Source organism: Dendrobates tinctorius, unplaced genomic scaffold (assembly GCF_039654945.1).
Source record: "Dendrobates tinctorius isolate UK_male_01 unplaced genomic scaffold, ASM3965494v1 ptg000051l, whole genome shotgun sequence".
Taxonomy (NCBI): domain Eukaryota; kingdom Metazoa; phylum Chordata; class Amphibia; order Anura; family Dendrobatidae; genus Dendrobates; species Dendrobates tinctorius.
The window spans coordinates 3,575,232-3,594,466 of NW_027361719.1; the positions used below are offsets into that span (position 1 = coordinate 3,575,232).

The 19,235-nt window shown below is 41.3% G+C and overlaps 1 protein-coding gene across 4 annotated transcripts in view; it reads left to right on the plus strand.

Moving 5' to 3' along the window:
• The window catches only part of DIP2B (disco interacting protein 2 homolog B), a 233,740-nt gene that overhangs the window by 114,528 nt on the left and 99,977 nt on the right, over positions 1-19,235 (plus strand). For 2 of the 4 annotated variants that reach the window (XM_073576701.1, XM_073576702.1), the window contains exons 3-5: positions 10,927-10,969; positions 17,753-17,881; positions 18,764-18,889. In XM_073576701.1, coding sequence (XP_073432802.1) covers positions 10,927-10,969; positions 17,753-17,881; positions 18,764-18,889 — 298 coding nt within the window. The remainder of the gene's footprint in view (positions 1-10,926; positions 10,970-17,752; positions 17,882-18,763; positions 18,890-19,235) is intronic. The other 2 variants (XM_073576699.1, XM_073576700.1) reach the window with 1 other exon arrangement.

A 19,235-nucleotide genomic window follows, 5' to 3' on the forward strand; every position in this document is an offset into this window, starting at 1 on the left:
TGTACAGGATAGCTGATGAGTAGGTGATCTATGGGGGCGCGATCCCAGGGCTGTAAGCCCACCACTGATCAGCAAGTTTAAAGTCTGATTTTCAAAAGTGGGAATCTAAAATAACAAATAACAATAACCTAAAAAATAAACTACACACCCAGGACATCTTTATTTTCATGTTGTGTTACCTTTTTTTCTTCTTTCTATCAATTATTACTTGGACATTCAGAATTTACCAAAAATGTGTCATTTTGTCCCAGGGGAGCTGCCAATTCATGTCCTTCTCTTTGCTATCTTGTGTGTGAATATAAAACAATGAGCTGCAGCAGGAGCCTCCCCCCTCTGCCCTGGTTACAGAATGATCAAAGATCACCATATCCCACACCTTGGCTTAGCGGAAATGGAAGGAACCTTCTGCATATTAACCCCTGTGTTCTCTGCTGGTTTTCTGCAGACTAGCAATCAGCGAGGAGGAAGATTATGTCCTGTTTAGTCATTTTTAGTTCCTTTTTCCATTCCCTTAAAGGTATAACAGGTGGGAGATGCAGTTTGGAAAAGCAAAAGGGACATTTCCTTCAGCGGCTCCACCATGTGATCTTATCAGTTCACGTTATGTAAAACAAATGGTAATCATCATAAAAAGGTGAACAGTTGCTTGATGTGTGAAGGAAGTTCTCCGTGCCATGCTGATAATGCAGAACACATCGGCTATTACAGTCTTGTTGGTTAGGCTGTTGTGGTAGGGTGGATTAGGCTGTTGTGGTAGAGTGGATTAGGCTGTTGTGGTAGGGTGGATTAGGCTGTTGTGGTAGGGTGGATTAGGCTGTTGTGGTATGGTGGATTAGGCTGTTGTGGTAGGGTGGATTAGGCTGTTGTGGTAGGGTGGATTAGGCTGTTGTGGTGGGGTGGATTAGGCTGTTGTGGTGGGGTGGATTAGGCTGTTGTGGTGGGGTGGATTAGGCTGTTGTGGTGGGGTGGATTAGGCTGTTGTGGTGGGGTGGATTAGGCTGTTGTGGTGGGGTGGATTAGGCTGTTGTGGTGGGGTGGATTAGGCTGTTGTGGTGGGGTGGATTAGGCTGTTGTGGTGGGGTGGATTAGGCTGTTGTGGTCGGGTGGATTAGGCTGTTGTGGTGGGGTGGATTAGGCTGTTGTGGTGGGGCGGATTAGGCTGTTGTGGTAGGCTTCTTGTAAACTACTTCTATTTGGCTTGATAAGTGTGAATGGATTTATTAGACACGGAACTTTCAGGAGACCATTCTCTGCAGTGCCAGTTTCCTTGCTAGTACAGGCCACATTTATCTTGAACACGTTGAAACATTGAAACAACTTTGCATTGAGCCTGATAAAAGAAGTTAAAATATAGTTCCCTAAACCCTTCTAAATGTGTGTAGTGCAGTGTAAGTGCACTAAAATACTTACCGATGGCCGTTTTCTCCAGTTTCCAGCGCTGCACCGCTCCTCTTCTCATTCGTGTGACTTAATTTCTGACTCACTGGATCACACTGGGGTTTATGTATGGTGGTGATGTGTTTCTATGATACTTATCCTCGGATTGTTCCACTCCTGATTTTGGCTTCTAAATACTGATGTAAAATACTGACCGAATACTGAACGTGTGAACGTGGCCTTACAATGCGAGTCTCTGGAGTATAAGAACGAGACTCCATAGAGTTGCGTTGTAATTGCAACTTTCAACACATAAGCCCCACCGTGATCCAATGAGTTGGAATCAACTTAACATGACTCAGAAGAGGAATAGATCGGCGCTGGAAACAGTGGAAGTCAGCGATTAAGTGTTTGAATGCAACTACATTGCACATGTATTTAGAAACGTTTAGCACATCTCGTTTTTGTTGGGAGTGCTTCTTTAAAAACAAATTTCTTTTCTGTGTATGCAGCTCTCATGCAGTCCTGGGTGCACCTGATTATTGCTGCTTCTAGCTACAGAATAAAAGCCATCCCTATACATAGTCTGATCCTGTAGACAGGTTTCACTCTAATGCTTCTTGATAAATATTGTACTTCTCAGCATTGCAGAAGAATCGGAAGTCGGAGCAAGTTGGCGTTGGTCACGGTTCACATTACATTTGTAAACTAACTTCTGTGAACGTGTCTGAATCATAGAGGTCACAAGATCTATATGGCCCCAAGCATTTTTTTTAGCATACTCTGGGCCAATATGCAGCATTATATCTTATTTTTCCTGTGGAGACAGTGGATATACAGGGGCACACGCAGTGACCCTCGGTCTGAAGTATGTATCTGGAAATTTTTGTCCACACACCTTAGGTTATGTTTGCTTGTGGAGACTTGTGAGCTGTGTTCTCTACTAATAATTCTATATTAATGAAAGAATCCATACACTGGGGTATATTTATCACAACTGTCTAATTCTTAATCTTAAACCCGCCATACACATATAATATGCTGCCATGCGTTAGCGCATACGTTAGCGCTAGGGGTAAAAAAGATGTCAAAAATGACATCAACGTTAGCCATCCGTTTAACAGATCCGTTAAACGCATGCCCCTAACCCTATGTGAACCTATCCTTAATCAGGGCTGTGGATTCGGTAAGCCAAACCTCCGATTCCAACTCCACAATTCTCATGACACCAACTCCGACTCCACCAAAATGTGCTCCAACTCCACAGTCCTGGCCTTAATATTAGATAGATTTACCAAACAGAACAAATATATGGATATACGTGGCACATTTTAATGCTGTCAAGTTTAAAGTCTCCAAAACACATTAGGCCAATGTTGGCCCAGCTCAACAATAAGGATGTGTATGGCTGTCTACTGTGCATGGGAGCCTCGGAGGAAATACTGATCAGCCATGTTCGATTTCGGACTGATGGAACGTATTGATCTCCCAGAGATATGTCTGGCGGTGGCTTTGTTATAAAGAACACAGGGACAATTGGCCAAACAAGTGCTTCTGCGTATGAGAGTGTGATGGCTGCTGGCCTAATGATCCGCTGAACCATCGTGCTTGAATAATATGTTCGAGTCCCAGCGCCTGCATGTCTCACAGGTGTTCGACAGCAGTAACACGTGCAGGGATGTAGAACAGCCGCGAGATATGCAGACTTTGGGACTGGAACATATTTTTCGAGTATGCCAAAGTCACTCTGTTAGCACCCGAGCATGCTCGGATACATTCGTTCATCACAAGTCGTCATAAGTGAATATGAGAGAGTGTATATAAATTGGATTTTGACTAATTATGGATCGGTCAAATAAAAAATGAGTGAAGTCTGCCTATAAGAATAGAGGCTGCACAAAAAAATACAAAATAAAATAATAAAAAATCATAACTTTCCCAATGTGTCTAGTCTTGTGAAATGACATTTTTAACTGCAATTTTGTGGTCTGCGAACAGTGGGGGATTAGAAAACTTTGTGGATTATCACAAATCAACATTTCCAAAAAGCAAACTACAGCGCAGCAGTTGGTCCGGGTTCAGATTCTACACTCCACATACCAACACACCATTAAATGCTACTTTTATAAGCCTATTCTAAATCTTAGTATTTATGTATTAGCGGATTACACGCACCATACGGTCTGACCCAGAAATGAACTTCTTTTCTCAGCTAGAAATCAAATTAGTTGAGCAAATCGGAAGGTGCTGAGGAGCTGTGCGACCACCGCCATGGGCTAAGGAGTCATCCTCACTTGCCAATTTCGGGTTTGGCATTATGAATACCAATAGTATTCATAATAAAAAGTTAAATACTCCTGTTAAACAGGAACAGAAACTATATCTACTTGCAGGAGTGTTGCTCCATGACAGTCAGTTCAAGCTGGAGAACAAAAGTGGACAGACCCAACTTTTTTCTAGGCCATCAAAACTTTACCAATTTCTCAAAGACTTGTCTCGGATGATCAAATGGAAATTTCATAGCAATTTACAACATCGACCCCATGGGGCAAAAAAAAAAAAAAAAGGCCACGTATTTCACACACTGCTATGCTTTATAGCAAATTTCAGAGAAAATCCTCTGCTACGTGTGACTATAAGCCAACACTGCTCCTTGTCTGGTGTATGTGACTACTGAAGAAGGGAGAGCGGACACAGTGGTATATTAATCAAGCTAAATGTGCCAGAATCCTGGCGTGGTTTGTCAAAAACAATGTCTAATGACTTGCACCATATTTATTATGTGTTTTAGTCACTTTTTTCCCAAATAGAACTGAATAGGGTGTAGCTTAACATATGACTTGATGGCCAAAAAAATGGCACAGAATTGAACTTAGACTGGACAGCCTAAGGCTTGGTTCACATTGCGTTATGGCCCTGCATTTATCGCATCCGTTACATGACGGCACTAACACATGGATAACACCTTACACGGGCACGATTGCTCATCACTACTCCTGACTTCAGTTTCTGGCCAGGATGTAGCTGTCTGTAAGCCACCGTGGAGCTGCTTGCCCAGTCACTTGGTCACCAGAGAATGCTCCTCCTTCTCTGTCATACATGGTGAGACCCTTCCTTTCGGTGATTGGCCTGATCTTCTCCTCCTCTAGGGTTGTAATAGACCTCAGCATAGCTGGTGGCCTGGCACATATGTGCATAAGAAGAAATCTCTGAAAATCTGCTTGATAGCAATGTGGCTGCTGATGTTACCGAAGAATACGGTCAATGTGTATTTCTTTAAAATGGGTGACCACGGTGTTCAGATTGTCAGCTCTGCAATCAGTATCCAAGAGAGCACATGCCTTGCACTAAGATCAGCCTTGGCTTGAGGACACGTTCAGTGTTTGGTCAGTATTTTCCATCAGAATTTGTAATCCAAAACCAGGAGAGGAACAATCAGAGGGAAAGTATAATAGAAACACATCACCACTTCCGTATTTATCACCCACTTCTGATGTAAAATACTGAACATGTGAAAGTGGCCTAAATTTTTAAAAATCTGGTGGGTATGTCATTAAGTGCTTGGAGCATCACTGGCAGAGCCATGTGGTCCTGAGCACCCTTTCTCCAACAGTTTCACCTTGTAACTCCACCCCTGCTGTATTGATTGACAGCTCTGAGCTTGGATATGAAGTTGCAGGAATAATTGTGCTTTGGGCTACATGGCCCCCCAACGTTGCTCCGGGCACATCCGGTACACATCTAACCATAAAGAATGTCTCCTAAACATTCCAGCGGATTTCTAAACTAAAGAGATGTCTCGTTTAGTAGAACATGTCCTACGAGGACCTGGGCTAAGTTTGGTATGGATTTCGGAGCCATCAGACTCCCTTATATAGGACTTTTTAGAAAAAAAAACAAAACAAAACGGTATTTGCACAATGCATTTTGTTTTTTTTTAACACTTGTGGAGTGCATTGCAGGAGAAAATGTAATATATAGTATTGCATCACTTCTACCCGTCATTCTAGGATTGAAACTATGATTGAACCTGTGTTGGAGCGTCTTTCTGTGGACTGACACACAATTATTTTGCAATTTTTACCCTAGTGCAATGCTTTGGAAGTGCTGTAATTTACTGCCCAACTTTCGAATTGAGTTCTTCAGGTATAAGAGCCATATTACAGTGTTGGTATTTCTAGCCATATGGTACTAGCAGAAAATAAAAAGACGTTAATTTTAATGTCACTAGTGTTTTGTGCAATGCATATAATGGCTGTAGGACGGCTTGGAGCGTCCCAGCAGAATACTTACTGTACATTTTGCTTCTAGCAGCTCTGTGCAGAAAACCCTGTAATGAATCCCATACTTCACTGGGCCTTACTACGAGACATTTCGGCTGTTTCACCCCCGACACGGCGTCCTGTCCACTCGACATCCAGAAATAAATTCTCTATAATGAAATCCTGTAACCTTTTTTGGTTCGCACTCGGAGCATCTGGAGTTAGTCTTCTCCTGCACAATGATCTAATTGTAATCCTCATGGGGTAGCTTCTGATCAGTCCGCTTGTCATCACACTCGCGATAGAAAGCAGTGAATTTGTTTTATAGTCCCTTTCAAATCATCCGACTTGTGCAATTGATATAACCAGGAGACTGGGGAGCCACCTGCGGTGCTCACATTCTTACCCGATTGTGTCACCGCGCTTGTAATATTCTGCTGGTTCTGCAAGAATTTAAATGATTGCTAAGTATTTGTGTTTCAGGTTGATGAATAGCCTGCCATAGCAATGGATATTTATAATTCTGTATATGGCCAAAATTTATAAAGACTGGTTATCCAGTCAGAGATCACCAAATCTTTAGATTTTTCCCAAAATCGTAGGTACTCCAATTGCCCTGAAAAGTTGTGAAAGATACTATGAGGTTTCCTAGGATTGTATCCATCCCCTTTCAATTGCTCTAACACAGACTTGGCTTTTGTACTGTCAGAGTGATCTCACTATAGAAGCTGATGACCTGGTTGTAACCAACAGCTCATTTAACAACACCACATACTGACACTCTGTTCATAATTTTAAACATTAAAAAAAGGTCCAAAAATTATCACTCTTCGTCTTTTGTGATCAGGCAGGCTGTTCTTTGCAACCACTAACACAAACTGATAGTGTCGCTGTTAGAGGTAACCTCATTCTGCTGTGACTGAGATAAGTGATATCAACTCCATAAGACTCTCCTCTTTCTCCCCATTGTTTCTCTTGCCAGAGGCTAAGGAAGCCAACTATGACTTGTGTTTGGTGATACTTCTGTCTGAAAAGCTGGTGCCAGTAGTGGTGGTGCTTCCACATTCTTTGCTGTGGTATGTTTTTTTTTTTTTTTTTGCTCTCACACTTTCTTGTCGGTTACCATTGCACATATTTCTTCTAAAGGGGTTGTCCACTACTAGGACAACCCCTTCTCATTTCCCATGTTTGGCCCCGATAAAATAAAAACAATTACGGTATACTTCCTTCCAGTGCCGATGCTGTTCCAGTGGTGTCTGCATTCGCTTTCCTTTGGCTCTTGTGCAGTTATGACATGACACATGAGCCCAGTGCCCAGCCCTCGCTGGCGTCACTGTCCCTGCCTTAAAGAATCATGAAAAACAAGGGGGGTAGAATGACTAGCTAGAAAATACTCATGTATAATCTGTGTATGGGGTGCATTGGCTGGGGAGAGAGAAAGGGCTCATTGGATGAGCAAAAATGGGAAGTGAAAAAATGGTAAATGGTGAATAGAGATGTGTGTGTCGCAGTTAAAGGTCTGAATTTTGGGGAATTTTGTATTTAAAACAGACCCCAACAATGATTTCCCCCTATCACAAAATGAGTCATTTATAGCTAGCACAGTGTATCTGACTGACACTGATTCCCAACATTTTATTTCTGTAAAATCTATTGTTTTGCCTTTCTTCTGCTTTCTAGTGAATTAAGAAGAAAAAAAGCACCATGTCACCGATCAGTCAAATATTTTGTCTGGCACTTATGCTGGCATCTCTTATATTAATTTCCATTTGCATCTATGTATACTGCTCAAAAAAATAAAGGGAACGCTTAGGCTATGTGCACACGATGCAGATTTGTTGCGGATCCGCAGCGGATTTTTCCGTACAGAAACGCTGCAGATCCGCACTGTGATTTACAGTACAATGTAAATCAATGGCAAAAAAAAAAAAGCTGTGCAGAAAAATCAGTGCGGAATTGCTGCGGATTTAAAAGAAGTGCATGTCACTTCTTTTGTGCGGTTTTGCTGCAGTTTTCCACCTGCTCCATTCTACAAATCCGCAGGTGGAAAACCGCAGTGGAAAACCGCACAAAAACTGCAGTAAAACCGCAAAAAAAAGGAAGAAATCCACAGGAAAAATGCAGGTCATTTGATCTGCGGATTTAGTAAAATCCGCACGGAAAAATCCGCGGGAGGATCCGTACTGTGTGCACATAGCCTTAAACATAATTCCAAATGCTTTAGTGCTCCCTTTATTTTTTGAGCAGTATATTATTTGAAGACTACTGCCGTTATTCAACAAATTACTGTCTAGAATGTGTGTCTAATGTATTTGAACTTCCTATCTTTATTGCTGGCTGTGAGCTCTGATGTCTACTCACTATCCTAAAATTGCCCTAAAATAAATGCTGTATTCCCTGCCTCAGCTTTTATACAGGCTTGTATAGTCCTTCTTGATTGGCTGTGCTTAATGAGAAAGCCCGCATGGCTATGCTTAAGGTCTTATCAGCTTTCTGTGATTGCTGCAGTCCACTGCAATGTGAAAATTGGTGGTGGGCAATTTTTTTGGTGCTTCACCCAAATTGTCAGTTGTTCAAATTCATCAGGACCTGCAAATTTCATAAAAAGAGACTCAAGTTTAATTTGCGTTGAATTGATTCAGTCATCTCTAGTATCAATGCAAATCAGGGACCATGAAACCTCGACTATATCTTCAAATGATCATTTTATTGAGTTTATGATCATTAATAACAGCTAGGTATATAGTGACAGCCACAGCTTTGAACATGAAAGAAATTGCTTGGAGGCGGCTCTGTTCTTCCCCCAGAGGCACGGCTCCCAACCTGCCTCCCACTATTAAAGGGTAGTTTGCTGATTACCCCTCAAGGAAATTCTTATAAGGAATATTCGCCTTCCCATAACTTTATTGCGTGGGCTGTGTCCTTCTCCACCTCTTTAAAGTATTTATCTCACTAGGTTTCTGGATGCAAACCATATACAGTATTAAATAGGTCTCTTAGACCTGATAAGGTTGGTGTACTTACAATGAAAAATTCAATTTTCTCGTCACGCCGTTTACCGATTGGATTTATTTATTCTATTGATCGGACATTTCTGAATGCAGCAATATTTGTATTTTTTTTTTATGATAAATCACTGCAATCAGGGTCTCTTTCCCTATATCATGCTGCTCTCAGATGAGGTAGTAAAAACCTGATGACAGATTCCCCCTAAAAAGAGATTGTCCAATTAGTGGACAACTTTTTCAATTTTCATGGCAAGGAATTAGCATTCTTTTGCATTTCATCTGATTATTATTCACAGCAATCTAAAATTAATGCAAATTTCCACGATAGCAGCAAAACCTAAAATCTAAATTTGTGTCCATCTGAAACCTCAGGAAGATGGCAGATTATTTTATTATGCAGTAAAAACAGTGCAGATGCCCCAAACTGTGCAGCGGAGATTGTGTGTCGTGTGATGTAGCGTTTCAGGAGAGCACGTCTTGTGTATTGATCAACACACGGCGCTGCGGAAGGAAGTTCATGTGCCCTGTACAGTCCCGTTCTAGCACTTCCTCAAACAAGCCGCATCAAATGACTCCTCGCCGAGCAGCGTGCAGTGAACGATGATCCGAGAGGTGACACAAAAGGAAGCGAAAGGTCAGTCTCCAAAATGTATCATTAGGTCAAATGATCCGTTTCTATTAAAATCAGCCTGTTTTCCTGCAGTATTTGCAGCCGTCGTGATTGTAGGGTAGGCGCAATAGCTACATCCAGAAGGGTCTTATCAGACAGACATTCGAGGGAAGGGTCTCCATATTTGGCACTCTTCTTGGGATGGTAAACTTTTTCTCGTGATGCCTAAAAAAAATAAAAATAAACCAACTAGAAACTATTGGGACATGGAATATTCATAGGTTCAAAATAATCTGATAGTTTTCGTCTCACGCGTGTTCTATTCCAGATTGCAGTGTAGATTCAACATCAAATGCCTTTCTTTTGGAAAATGTCACCTACGTGTTTTTTTTTTAATAAGCAGGAGGTTAACGACACATATGAATAGATACCCACGTGGTCAAAATTGTTGGTACCCCTCGTTTAATGACAGAAATAACTTGAATGTGACAAAAGTAATAATAAATCAAAAATCTATGAAAATGAACAAATGAAAGTCGGACATTGCTTTTCCACTATGCTTCCACAGAATTTTAAAAAGAATAAAACTCATGAAATAGGTCTGGACAGAAATGATGGTAACCATAGCTTAATATTTTGTTGCACAACCTTTTGAGGCAATCACTGCAATCAAACAAATCCTGTAACTGTCAATGAGACTTCTGCACCTCTCGACAGATATTTTGTTCCAGTTCTCAAGAGCAAATTGCTCCAGTTGTCTCGTGTTTGAGGTTGCCTTTTCCAGACGGCATGTTTCAGCTCTTTCCAAAGATGCTCACTAGGATTTGGGTCAGGGCTCATAGAAGGCCACTTCAGAATAGGCCAATGTTTTCCTCTAGCTATTCTTGGGTGTTGTGGGCTGTGTGTTTTGGGTCTTTATCTTGTTGCAAGACCCATGACCTGTGACTGAGACCAAGCTTTCTGACACTGGGCAGAACATTTCTCTTTAGAATCCCTTGATAGTCTTGAGATTTCATTTTACCCTGCACAGATTCTAGACACCCTGTGCCAGATGCAGCAAAGCAGCCCCAGAACATAACAGAGCCTCCTCCATGTTTCACAGTAGGGACAGTGTTCTTTTCTTGATATGCTTCATTTTTCCATCTGTGAACATAGATCCGATGTGCCTTGCCAGAAAGTTCAATTTTTGTCTTATCTGTCCATAGGATATTCTCCCTGAAGCTTTGTTGCTTGTCAACATGTAGTTTGGCAAATTCCAGTCTGGCTTTTTTATGATTTTTTTTTTCTTCCAACAATGGTGTCATCCACTTGGTTGTCTCCCGTGAAGTCCACTTTGGCTCATACAACGACAGATGGTGCGATCTGACACTGATATTCCTTGAGTTTGAAGTTCACCTTTAATCTGTTTAGAAGTTTTTCTGGGCTTTGTTGTTACCATTCGCATTATCCGTCTCTTTGATTTGTCATCAATTTTCCTCCAGCGGCCATGTCCAGGGAGGTTGGCTAGTGCTACAGTCCCATGGAGCTTAAATTTCTGAATAATATGTGCAACTGTGGTCACAGGAACATCAAGCTCCTTGGAGATGGTCTTATAACTTTTACCTTTAACATGTTTGTATGTAATTTTCTATCTAATCTCCTGAGACCACTCTTCCCTTCGCTTCCTCAGGTCGATGTCGAGAGTGATACACACCATGTCACCAAACAGCACAGTGAGTATCTGTAGCCTCTATACTGGCCCACTCACTGATTCCAAGATTGTAGACACCTGTGATGCTAATTAGTGGACAAACCTTGATTTAACATGTCCCTTTTGTCACATTATTTTCAGGGGTACCATCATTTCTGTCCAGGCCTATTTCATGAGTTTTATTTTTTAAAAATTCTGTGGAAGCATGGTTGAAAAGCAATGTCTGACTTTCATTTGTTCGTTTTCATAGATTTTTTATTTATTATTACTTTTGTCAGATTCAAGTTATTTCTGTGACTATTATGGGTTTTTCTGTCATTAAATGAGGGGTACCAACAATTTTGACCAAGTGTGTACGTGTGCATATGTATATAATAATATGCACTGCTCAAAAAAATAAAGGGAACACTTCAGCAACACAGTGTAACTCAAAGTCAATCACACTTCTGTAAAAGTAATCTGTCCTGTTATGAAGCATCACTGATTGCGAATCAATTTCTCCTGCTGTTGTGCAAATGGAACAGACCACAGGTAGAAATGATGGGCAATTAGCAAAACAACCTTTATAAAGCAGTGGTTCTGCAGGGGGTGACCACAGACCATTTCTCTGTTCTCATCCTTTTTGTCTGTTGTTTTGATAATTTTTGCATTTTGTCATTGCTCTCACCCCTAGAGGTGAGGTACAGTAGCATGAGGTGGTGTCTACAACCCACAGAAGTTGCTCAGGTAGTGTAGCTCATCCAGGATGGCACATTAATGCGAGCTATGACAAGAAGGGTAGCTGTGTGTGTCAGCATGTAGCAGATACCAGGGGACAGGCCAGTACACCAGGAGACATGGAGGTGGCTTTATGAGGCAAACAACCCAACAGCAAAACTGTTACCTCCTCCTTTGTGCAAGGAGGAACAGAAGGAGCAGTGCAAGAGCCCTGAAAAGTGACCTCCAGAAGGCCACGAGCATCCAGGTGTCTGCTCAAACTGTCAGAAATAGACTACATGAGGGTGGTATGAGTGCCGATGTCTACAAGTGGGTGTTGTGCTAACAGCCCAACACTATGCAGGGCGTTTGGCATTTGCCAGAGTTAACCAAGATTGGCAGATTCAACATTGGCGCCCTATGCTCTTCACGGATGAGAGCAGGTTCACACTGCGCACATGTGACAGAGTCTGGAGACGCCGTGGAGAAGCTTCTGCTTCCTACAGCATCCCTTCTGCTTCCTACAGCATCCTCCAGCATGTCTGGTTTGGCAGTGGGTCAGTTATGGTGTGGGGAGGCATTTCTTTGGAGGGCCGCACAGCCCTCCATGTGCTAGCCATAAGTACCATGATGAGATCCTCAGAACAATTGTGAGACCATATGCAGGTGCAGTGGGCCCTGGGTTCCTTCTGATGCATGACAGTGCTAGGCCTCTTGTGGCTGAAGTGTGTCAGCAATTCTTGCATGATAAAGGCATTGATGCTGTGAAGTAGCCTGCCCGTTCCCCGGACCTGAATCTAGTTGAGCACATCTGGGACATCATGTTTCGTTCCATCCACCAACACCACAGACTGTCCAGGAGCTGATTGATGCTTTAATCCAGGTCTGGCAGGAGAAAGGAGAAAATCCGCCGTCTCATCATGCCCAGGCATTGTAGAGAGGTCATACAGGCACGTGGAGGCCACATACACTTCTGAACATCTTTTCCTTGTCTTGAGGCATTTCCACTGAAGCTGGATCAGCCTGTAATTTGATTTTCCACTTTGATTTCAAATCCAGACCTCCTTGGGGTACTAATTTTGATTTACATTGATCATTTTTTATGTTTTATTGTTTACAACATATATAAAGCAGCAGTTTTCGAATTGCAGCTCTTCTGTGGAATCCAGATTTGTGCAGCTCCCGACGAACATTTTTCGTGGAAACTGGGTTCTGTTGGTGTTCATTGAGCTCAGCAGTGATTTTTGGAGCCGTGGTCTTGCGATCCTCTCTCACAATTCGCTTTAGAGTCCGACGGTCTCTCTGTCAACTTCGACTTTCGGCCGGACCTGTGCTTTGCTGCGGACGTTTTTCCTTCTCTTTCAAACGCAGTCATTACTTTGGAGACAGTACCTCTTGACATGCCAAGCAATCGGGCACTTTCTGTTACAGTAGCGCCTGCCATATGAGCACCAACAATTTGGCCTCTTTGAAAATCCGAGAGGTCTGCCATTGGTATCAGGTTCTCATCAATGTTTTTACAATTCTGCAAAGCAAACAGTTAATTTACATACACATATCACAAATAATCAACTACAAAACATTACCATATGTCACGGTTTGCATGTTTATAACATGTTCGAAGATTATGATGCCAAAACGTTAGGTATTTCCATTATTTTGTCCAACCCCTGTGTATGTATGTATATATATGTGTGTGTTTGTGTGTGTGTATATATATATATATATATATGTGTGTGTGTATGTATGTGTATATATATATATATATATATATATACACTGTGTTCCAAATTATTATGCAAATTGGATTTAAGTGTCATAAAGATGTAATTTTTTGTTTTTCGAATAAACTCATAGATTCATAGATGCTATTGTGTATCAGGGCTCTTTGGATCACTAAAATCAATCTCAAAGGCCTGTGATAATTAGTTTACCAGGTGAGCCCAATTAAAGGAAAACTACTTAAGAATGATGTTCCACATTATTAAGCAGGGCACAGGTTTCAAGGAATTTAGGAAAGAAAAATGATCTCTCTGCTGCTGAAAAGCATCAAATAGTGCAATGCCTTGGTGAAGAGATGAAAACATTAGATATTTCCCAAAAACTTAAACGTGATCATCGTACTGTTAAGAGATTTGTGGTTGATTCTTAGCACAGACATGTTTGTGCTGATAAAGGCAGAATGAGGAAGGTTTCTGCCATGCAAGTTCATCGGATTAAGAGAGCAGCTGCTAAAAAGCCATTACAAACCAGCAAACAGATATTTAAAGCTGCTGGTGCCTCTGGAGTCCCTCGAACCTCAAGGTGTAGGTTCCTTCAAAGGCTTGCTGTGATGCATAAATCTACTATTCGGCCACCCCTAAACAGTGTTCACAAGCAGAAATGGTTGCAGTGGGCCCAGACATACATGAAGACTACTTTTCAAACAGTCTTGTTTACTGATGAGTGCCGAGCAACCCTGGATGGTCCAGATGGATGGAGTAGTGGATGGTTGGTGGATGCCCACCATGTCCCAACAAGGCTGCGACGTCAGCAAGGAGGTGGAGGTGTCATGTTTTGGGCCAGAATCATGGGGAAACAGCTGGTAGGGCTCCTTAAGGTTCCTGAAGGTGTGAAAATGACCTCTGCAAAGTATATAGAGTTTCTGACTGACAGCTGGCTTCCATGGTATAAAAAGCAGAAATGTGCCTTCAGGAGCAAAATCATCTTCATGCATGACAATGCACCATCTCATGCTGCAAAGAATACCTCTGAGTCATTGACTGCTTTGGGCATAAAAGGAGATAAACTCTTGGTTTGGCCACCATCTTCCCCTGACCTCAACCCTATAGAGAACCTTTGGAGTATCATCAAACAAAAGATCTATGAGGGTAGAAGGCAGTTCACATCAAAACAGCAGCTCTGGGAGGCTATTCTGACTTCATGCAAAGAAATACAAGCAGAAACTCTCCAAAAAATTCACAAGTTCAATGGATGCAAGAATTGTGAAGGTGATATCAAAGAAGGGTTCCCATGTTAACATGTAACTTGGCCTGTTAGGATGTTTTGGAGTTAAATAGCTTTTTTGTTCGGTGAATGTGACCTCCTAATGCTGCAAATTCCACAAATGAGCATTTTCAGTTCTTTAAAACATATCAAATGTTTAGAAATTCTACTGTGCATAATAATTTGGAACAGTGCAATTTGAGTTTTTATTCATTTTGGAGATTATACTGTTATCATTGGGAGGTTTCTTCAATAAAATTCGATGTATACTCTAACGGGTGATGACTTTTATTAGACTGACTGTCATTTGTACGGACTATTTAGGAAAATCAGAGAAAAATATAATTTGCATAATAATTTGGAACACAGTGTATGTGTGTGTGTATATATATTTATATTTACCAATTTGTAGCATTTTTGCCTTAGGACACTGCCAAAATCGTGAGTTGTGTCTGAAATACGGGACTGTCCTGGGAAAATCAGAACGCTTTTGTCCTTTTTCCTGGGTGACCATAAAAATATATTCACATGAGCAGACGCTTTGTGAGTTTTCCGGTTTATTAAAGTAACATTTTACTAATCTGATCCGCACCCTTTTTTAAAAAATAAATAAATAAATTAAAAAAAAAAAACATGCACACAGAAAGTGATTTATGCTGCAGATATTAAATTTACGGAATGTAAATTATTGCTGGGAATTTCTACAGTGGAGTTTACAGTTTGCAATGCATGGGGTGAAATATGCTGTAACGTCATGTGGCTTTTCTCACTTCAGGAACGTTCACAAGGAGCGTAGGATAACAGTTATGCTATAGCTGGCTGCTTTTGATGATACTTTGCAAACCCCATGCTATACCCAGTCTATGTAACCCTCTTTTCTTCCTGGTAACTATGGAGAAATCAAGTAAAATCCTGTCCACAGTATGCTCATCTCCTATAGTGTTAATGCTTTTCACAGATGAGAGGCAGGCAGTGATGCGTTGCAATCTTTCTGCGCTCTCCAGTACCATACATCTAGGTAACTAGAGATGTGAAGCTATTTCCAGTGTTCATCTATTATTAATGAGAGCCTGCGGCTCTGTAATAACATACTGATTAATTAAAATGCTTGTCTCGTGTGCATGCGATGGGAGAACACGTATGATAAATGTGCGGTCAGAATCTATAGATATATAATGGCGGTTTTCATTGTTAGCCTGTTGTGTTGCTGTTTTTGTTTTTTTGCCGTATATAGTAGTTGCGGATATAACTTTGGAAATTCCAGTGGGAACTGTCCTGCTGACTAATTGTATGCTATTCTACCATGATAGATTAATAATTTTAATGATTCCAATTAATTTTTGGCTAACGCATCTGGTTTTTAAGTTATGTCTGCCCTTCCCTGAAAAGAGGTGAAGGCTTCAGAAATTAACCTCCTTCAGAACTTCTTAAACGGATTATCCACTACTAGGAGAACCCCTTCTTAATCTAAATGTTCGGCCCCAGCCTTCAGACAAACTGAACATGAAGCCGAAGTTCGGGCTGCAGATGATCTCTGAGTTCCTCTTCGTGCTCAATTTGACAGAAGGCGGAGACAGTGACACCAGCATTGATTGGTCGCCAGGCATCACATGTCATTTCATCGGATCACAGCCCCAGGATCGCGAGTGCCAACATCGCTGGAACAGAGCCGTCAAGGGAGGTGAGTATAGGCTTCTTTGTTTTATCGGGGCCGAACATTTAGTTTAAGAAGGGATTATCCTAGTGGTGGACAACCCCGTAACCCTGCGTCAGGTGCAGTAGGCTCGACAGGCACTGCTCACTCGTTTTTGTTTCCCCTTTCCATCGATGGCGGCAGGGGTTCCTGCCCTTCCTAGTACCTTCTTACCTTATTGGTGCTGCTTGAAACCCCCCCCCACTCTGCTGTCCTTGAAGGTTCTCTCTTTTTTGAAGATTTGTACTTTGTTTTGTTTTCATCACAATTGTTTATTTTGCTCGTTTTATGAATGAATAATAGAAAGTTTGTGGATATTTTGTAGAAATAAGTGTGGTTTTCTTACTTATAACAAGGTTTTGGCTCTAGTTGTGAAATTTGAGTATGTTTTGTCTTCAGTTTATTGGTAAATGTTTTTTGTTTTTTTTTGCATCTGATTTTGTGTACTCTTTTAAAACAGCCCTCTGAAGGTCACTGATTACTTTTGAAGCCCGGAAATTGAGAAAATTAGATATTATAGGCGGTTTTCTAACTTTGGAATGTCAGAGATGCACCTGACCCTAGGTTAAGAGGTTGCGGGTTCTAGTAGCAGGACCTGAAGTGATCGGCTGATATCCGATGTTGGTTTTAAAAAAAAATTTGCCATGGTGAGACAGCCTGCAAGGGTTTGTCTTTAACAAACAGAAAGGTTATAGAAGTAAGATTGGTAGGAGTCCAACTCCTGCAACTTCACAGTTGCTGAGAACAAGGCATCCTAAAGATGGCCATACACATTCAAGAGCCTCGGAGCTATTCCTCCCAATCCCCCATCCACGTGCCTGCTTGGTCTGACTAATCTTACATGTGTTCTCCATGGGGGAAAGAGAAGTAAGCCACTAACCGGCCTCCATAACAGCAGCTATTTTGCTGTGAGAAAAAAATGATTGGTCATGTTGCGATCTAAAACACCCAACCCTTGTTTTTGCTGACATCTGAGTGGAGGAAAGATGGGACACCCTTATACACTGCAGCTCGTCTGCTGGTCCCACCATAATCGGATACTGATGACATTCTTCCAACATGTATGGCCACACTTAGTCCCCATTTTCAGCTGGAGAGCATTTTGTGTCCATTTCTATAGAGTTTAATAAGGGCATCGTCCATTTCTAAACGTGGTGACAGCCCCATTCAGTGTGCCTCAGAAGGCTGTTTCTAAAGAGTAGATGGTAAAGTCATTTTCACCATATTGGGTAATTTTGTGTTGTAAGAGTAACTAGTTTAAACTTTTTGTAGTGAAATCAAATTGTGTGGAAAAAAGTGACATCTCCACATCTTATTCTTCCAGTTATTCTGTCATTTTTTTGTATCTTATAACCATTTTAAATGGTTTTGGCACTGCCTATGTAATCTACTCTTATTAAATGTGTAAAATGAATTTTTTTCCCATTACAGCTGTCGATCCAGCCCTGCAAAAAAACCATCGAAACCAAACAAGTGGGTCATCGGCTGGTCCTGCACAATCATCCTCCAAGTACCATAGAGCCAGATCTGGAGGAGCCAGAGATGAACGGTATCGCTCAGGTAAGAAATCCTGCTCTCTTCTGTATACTCTGCATCCAGTGGGAACCTTTATTTTTGCCTGAGTAGGTCTTCTGAGTGGGTCAAATATTTACTTTTGTGTTCGGAGTTACTTGAGTACATCCCTACTGGTACCACAAAGTGGAGCTACTGGTATTTTCTCTTTTTCTACCCTTTGGACTGTGGTCTGTATTAGGACCACCATCGCCGCCCAGGTTTATGGAGCATTTATTGCAGAGGAAAGGTCCTCTGCCTAGATTTGCTGCACATGGAAGTCATCACACAACTAATCCTGTAACAAACCTTTCTTGGACAACAGAAATGTGTCACCCGTCAGTTCTCCCACCTCTGAGGAGCAGTGTCTCCTTCCCTAATTGGTCTTTTGACTTTTCTTTTGGATAATGTTTCAGTTCAATGAGAATTTATTTATGATCTTTATTTTAGGGTCATATTTTTTTTTTATTATTTAGTTGTCTTGGTTTGTCTTTTTACTTTGGAATTCTCCTCTCTTCTTTATGGCTTTCTCTTCATGTATTATGTAGTGCTGGTTTTGTGATTTCGACGTTATGCACGGCCATTTGCTCGCCTGAAAAAGTTCGAAAAACCATTCCTTATTTAAGGAGCCTCCACTCCGGTTTCATAATTTAGCATAAAATCCATTAACTTTTCTTTCTACTACTTTCATTTCATAAAAACATAAAAGATGAATTTGCTCGGTTTTTAGTACACAGTCAGCGCCAATGAAAAGGTGTAGCTTTGTAAGCAAATGTGCTGCTGTTTTGATATCTATCCTGAAATATGGAGGAAAGCCTGAACATTCAATGTGGTTTCTAGTGGTTTTTACCTGCAAAATAGTCATGGCCTAACAGATATTTTGCCTTCCAGATATCCATACAGAAGCAGTCCAAGCTGCCCTGGCAAAGCATAAAGAACAGAAGATGGCTTTGCCTATGCCAACCAAAAGGAGGTCCACCTTTGTGCAGTCTCCTGCAGATGCGTGCACTCCTCCAGGTATTAGAGGTCTCCATTTTGTATTTTTTTTTAGTTTTAAAGAGGTTGTCCATTACTTTGATAATGATAATCTTTCCTTGGCTTTGTAATAGGTCACAATATTAACCCCTTTACCCCCAAGGGTGGTTTGCATGTTAATGACCAGGCTAATTTTTACAATTCTGACCACTCTCCCTTTATGAGGTAATAACTCTGGAACGCTTCCGTGGATCTTGGTGATTCTGACATTGTTTTCTCGTGACATATTGTACTTCATGATAGTGGTAAAATTTCTTTGATATGACTTGCGTTTATTTGTGAAAAAAACTGTGTCAGCTCCTCTGCTGGCTCCGGAACACTGCGATCA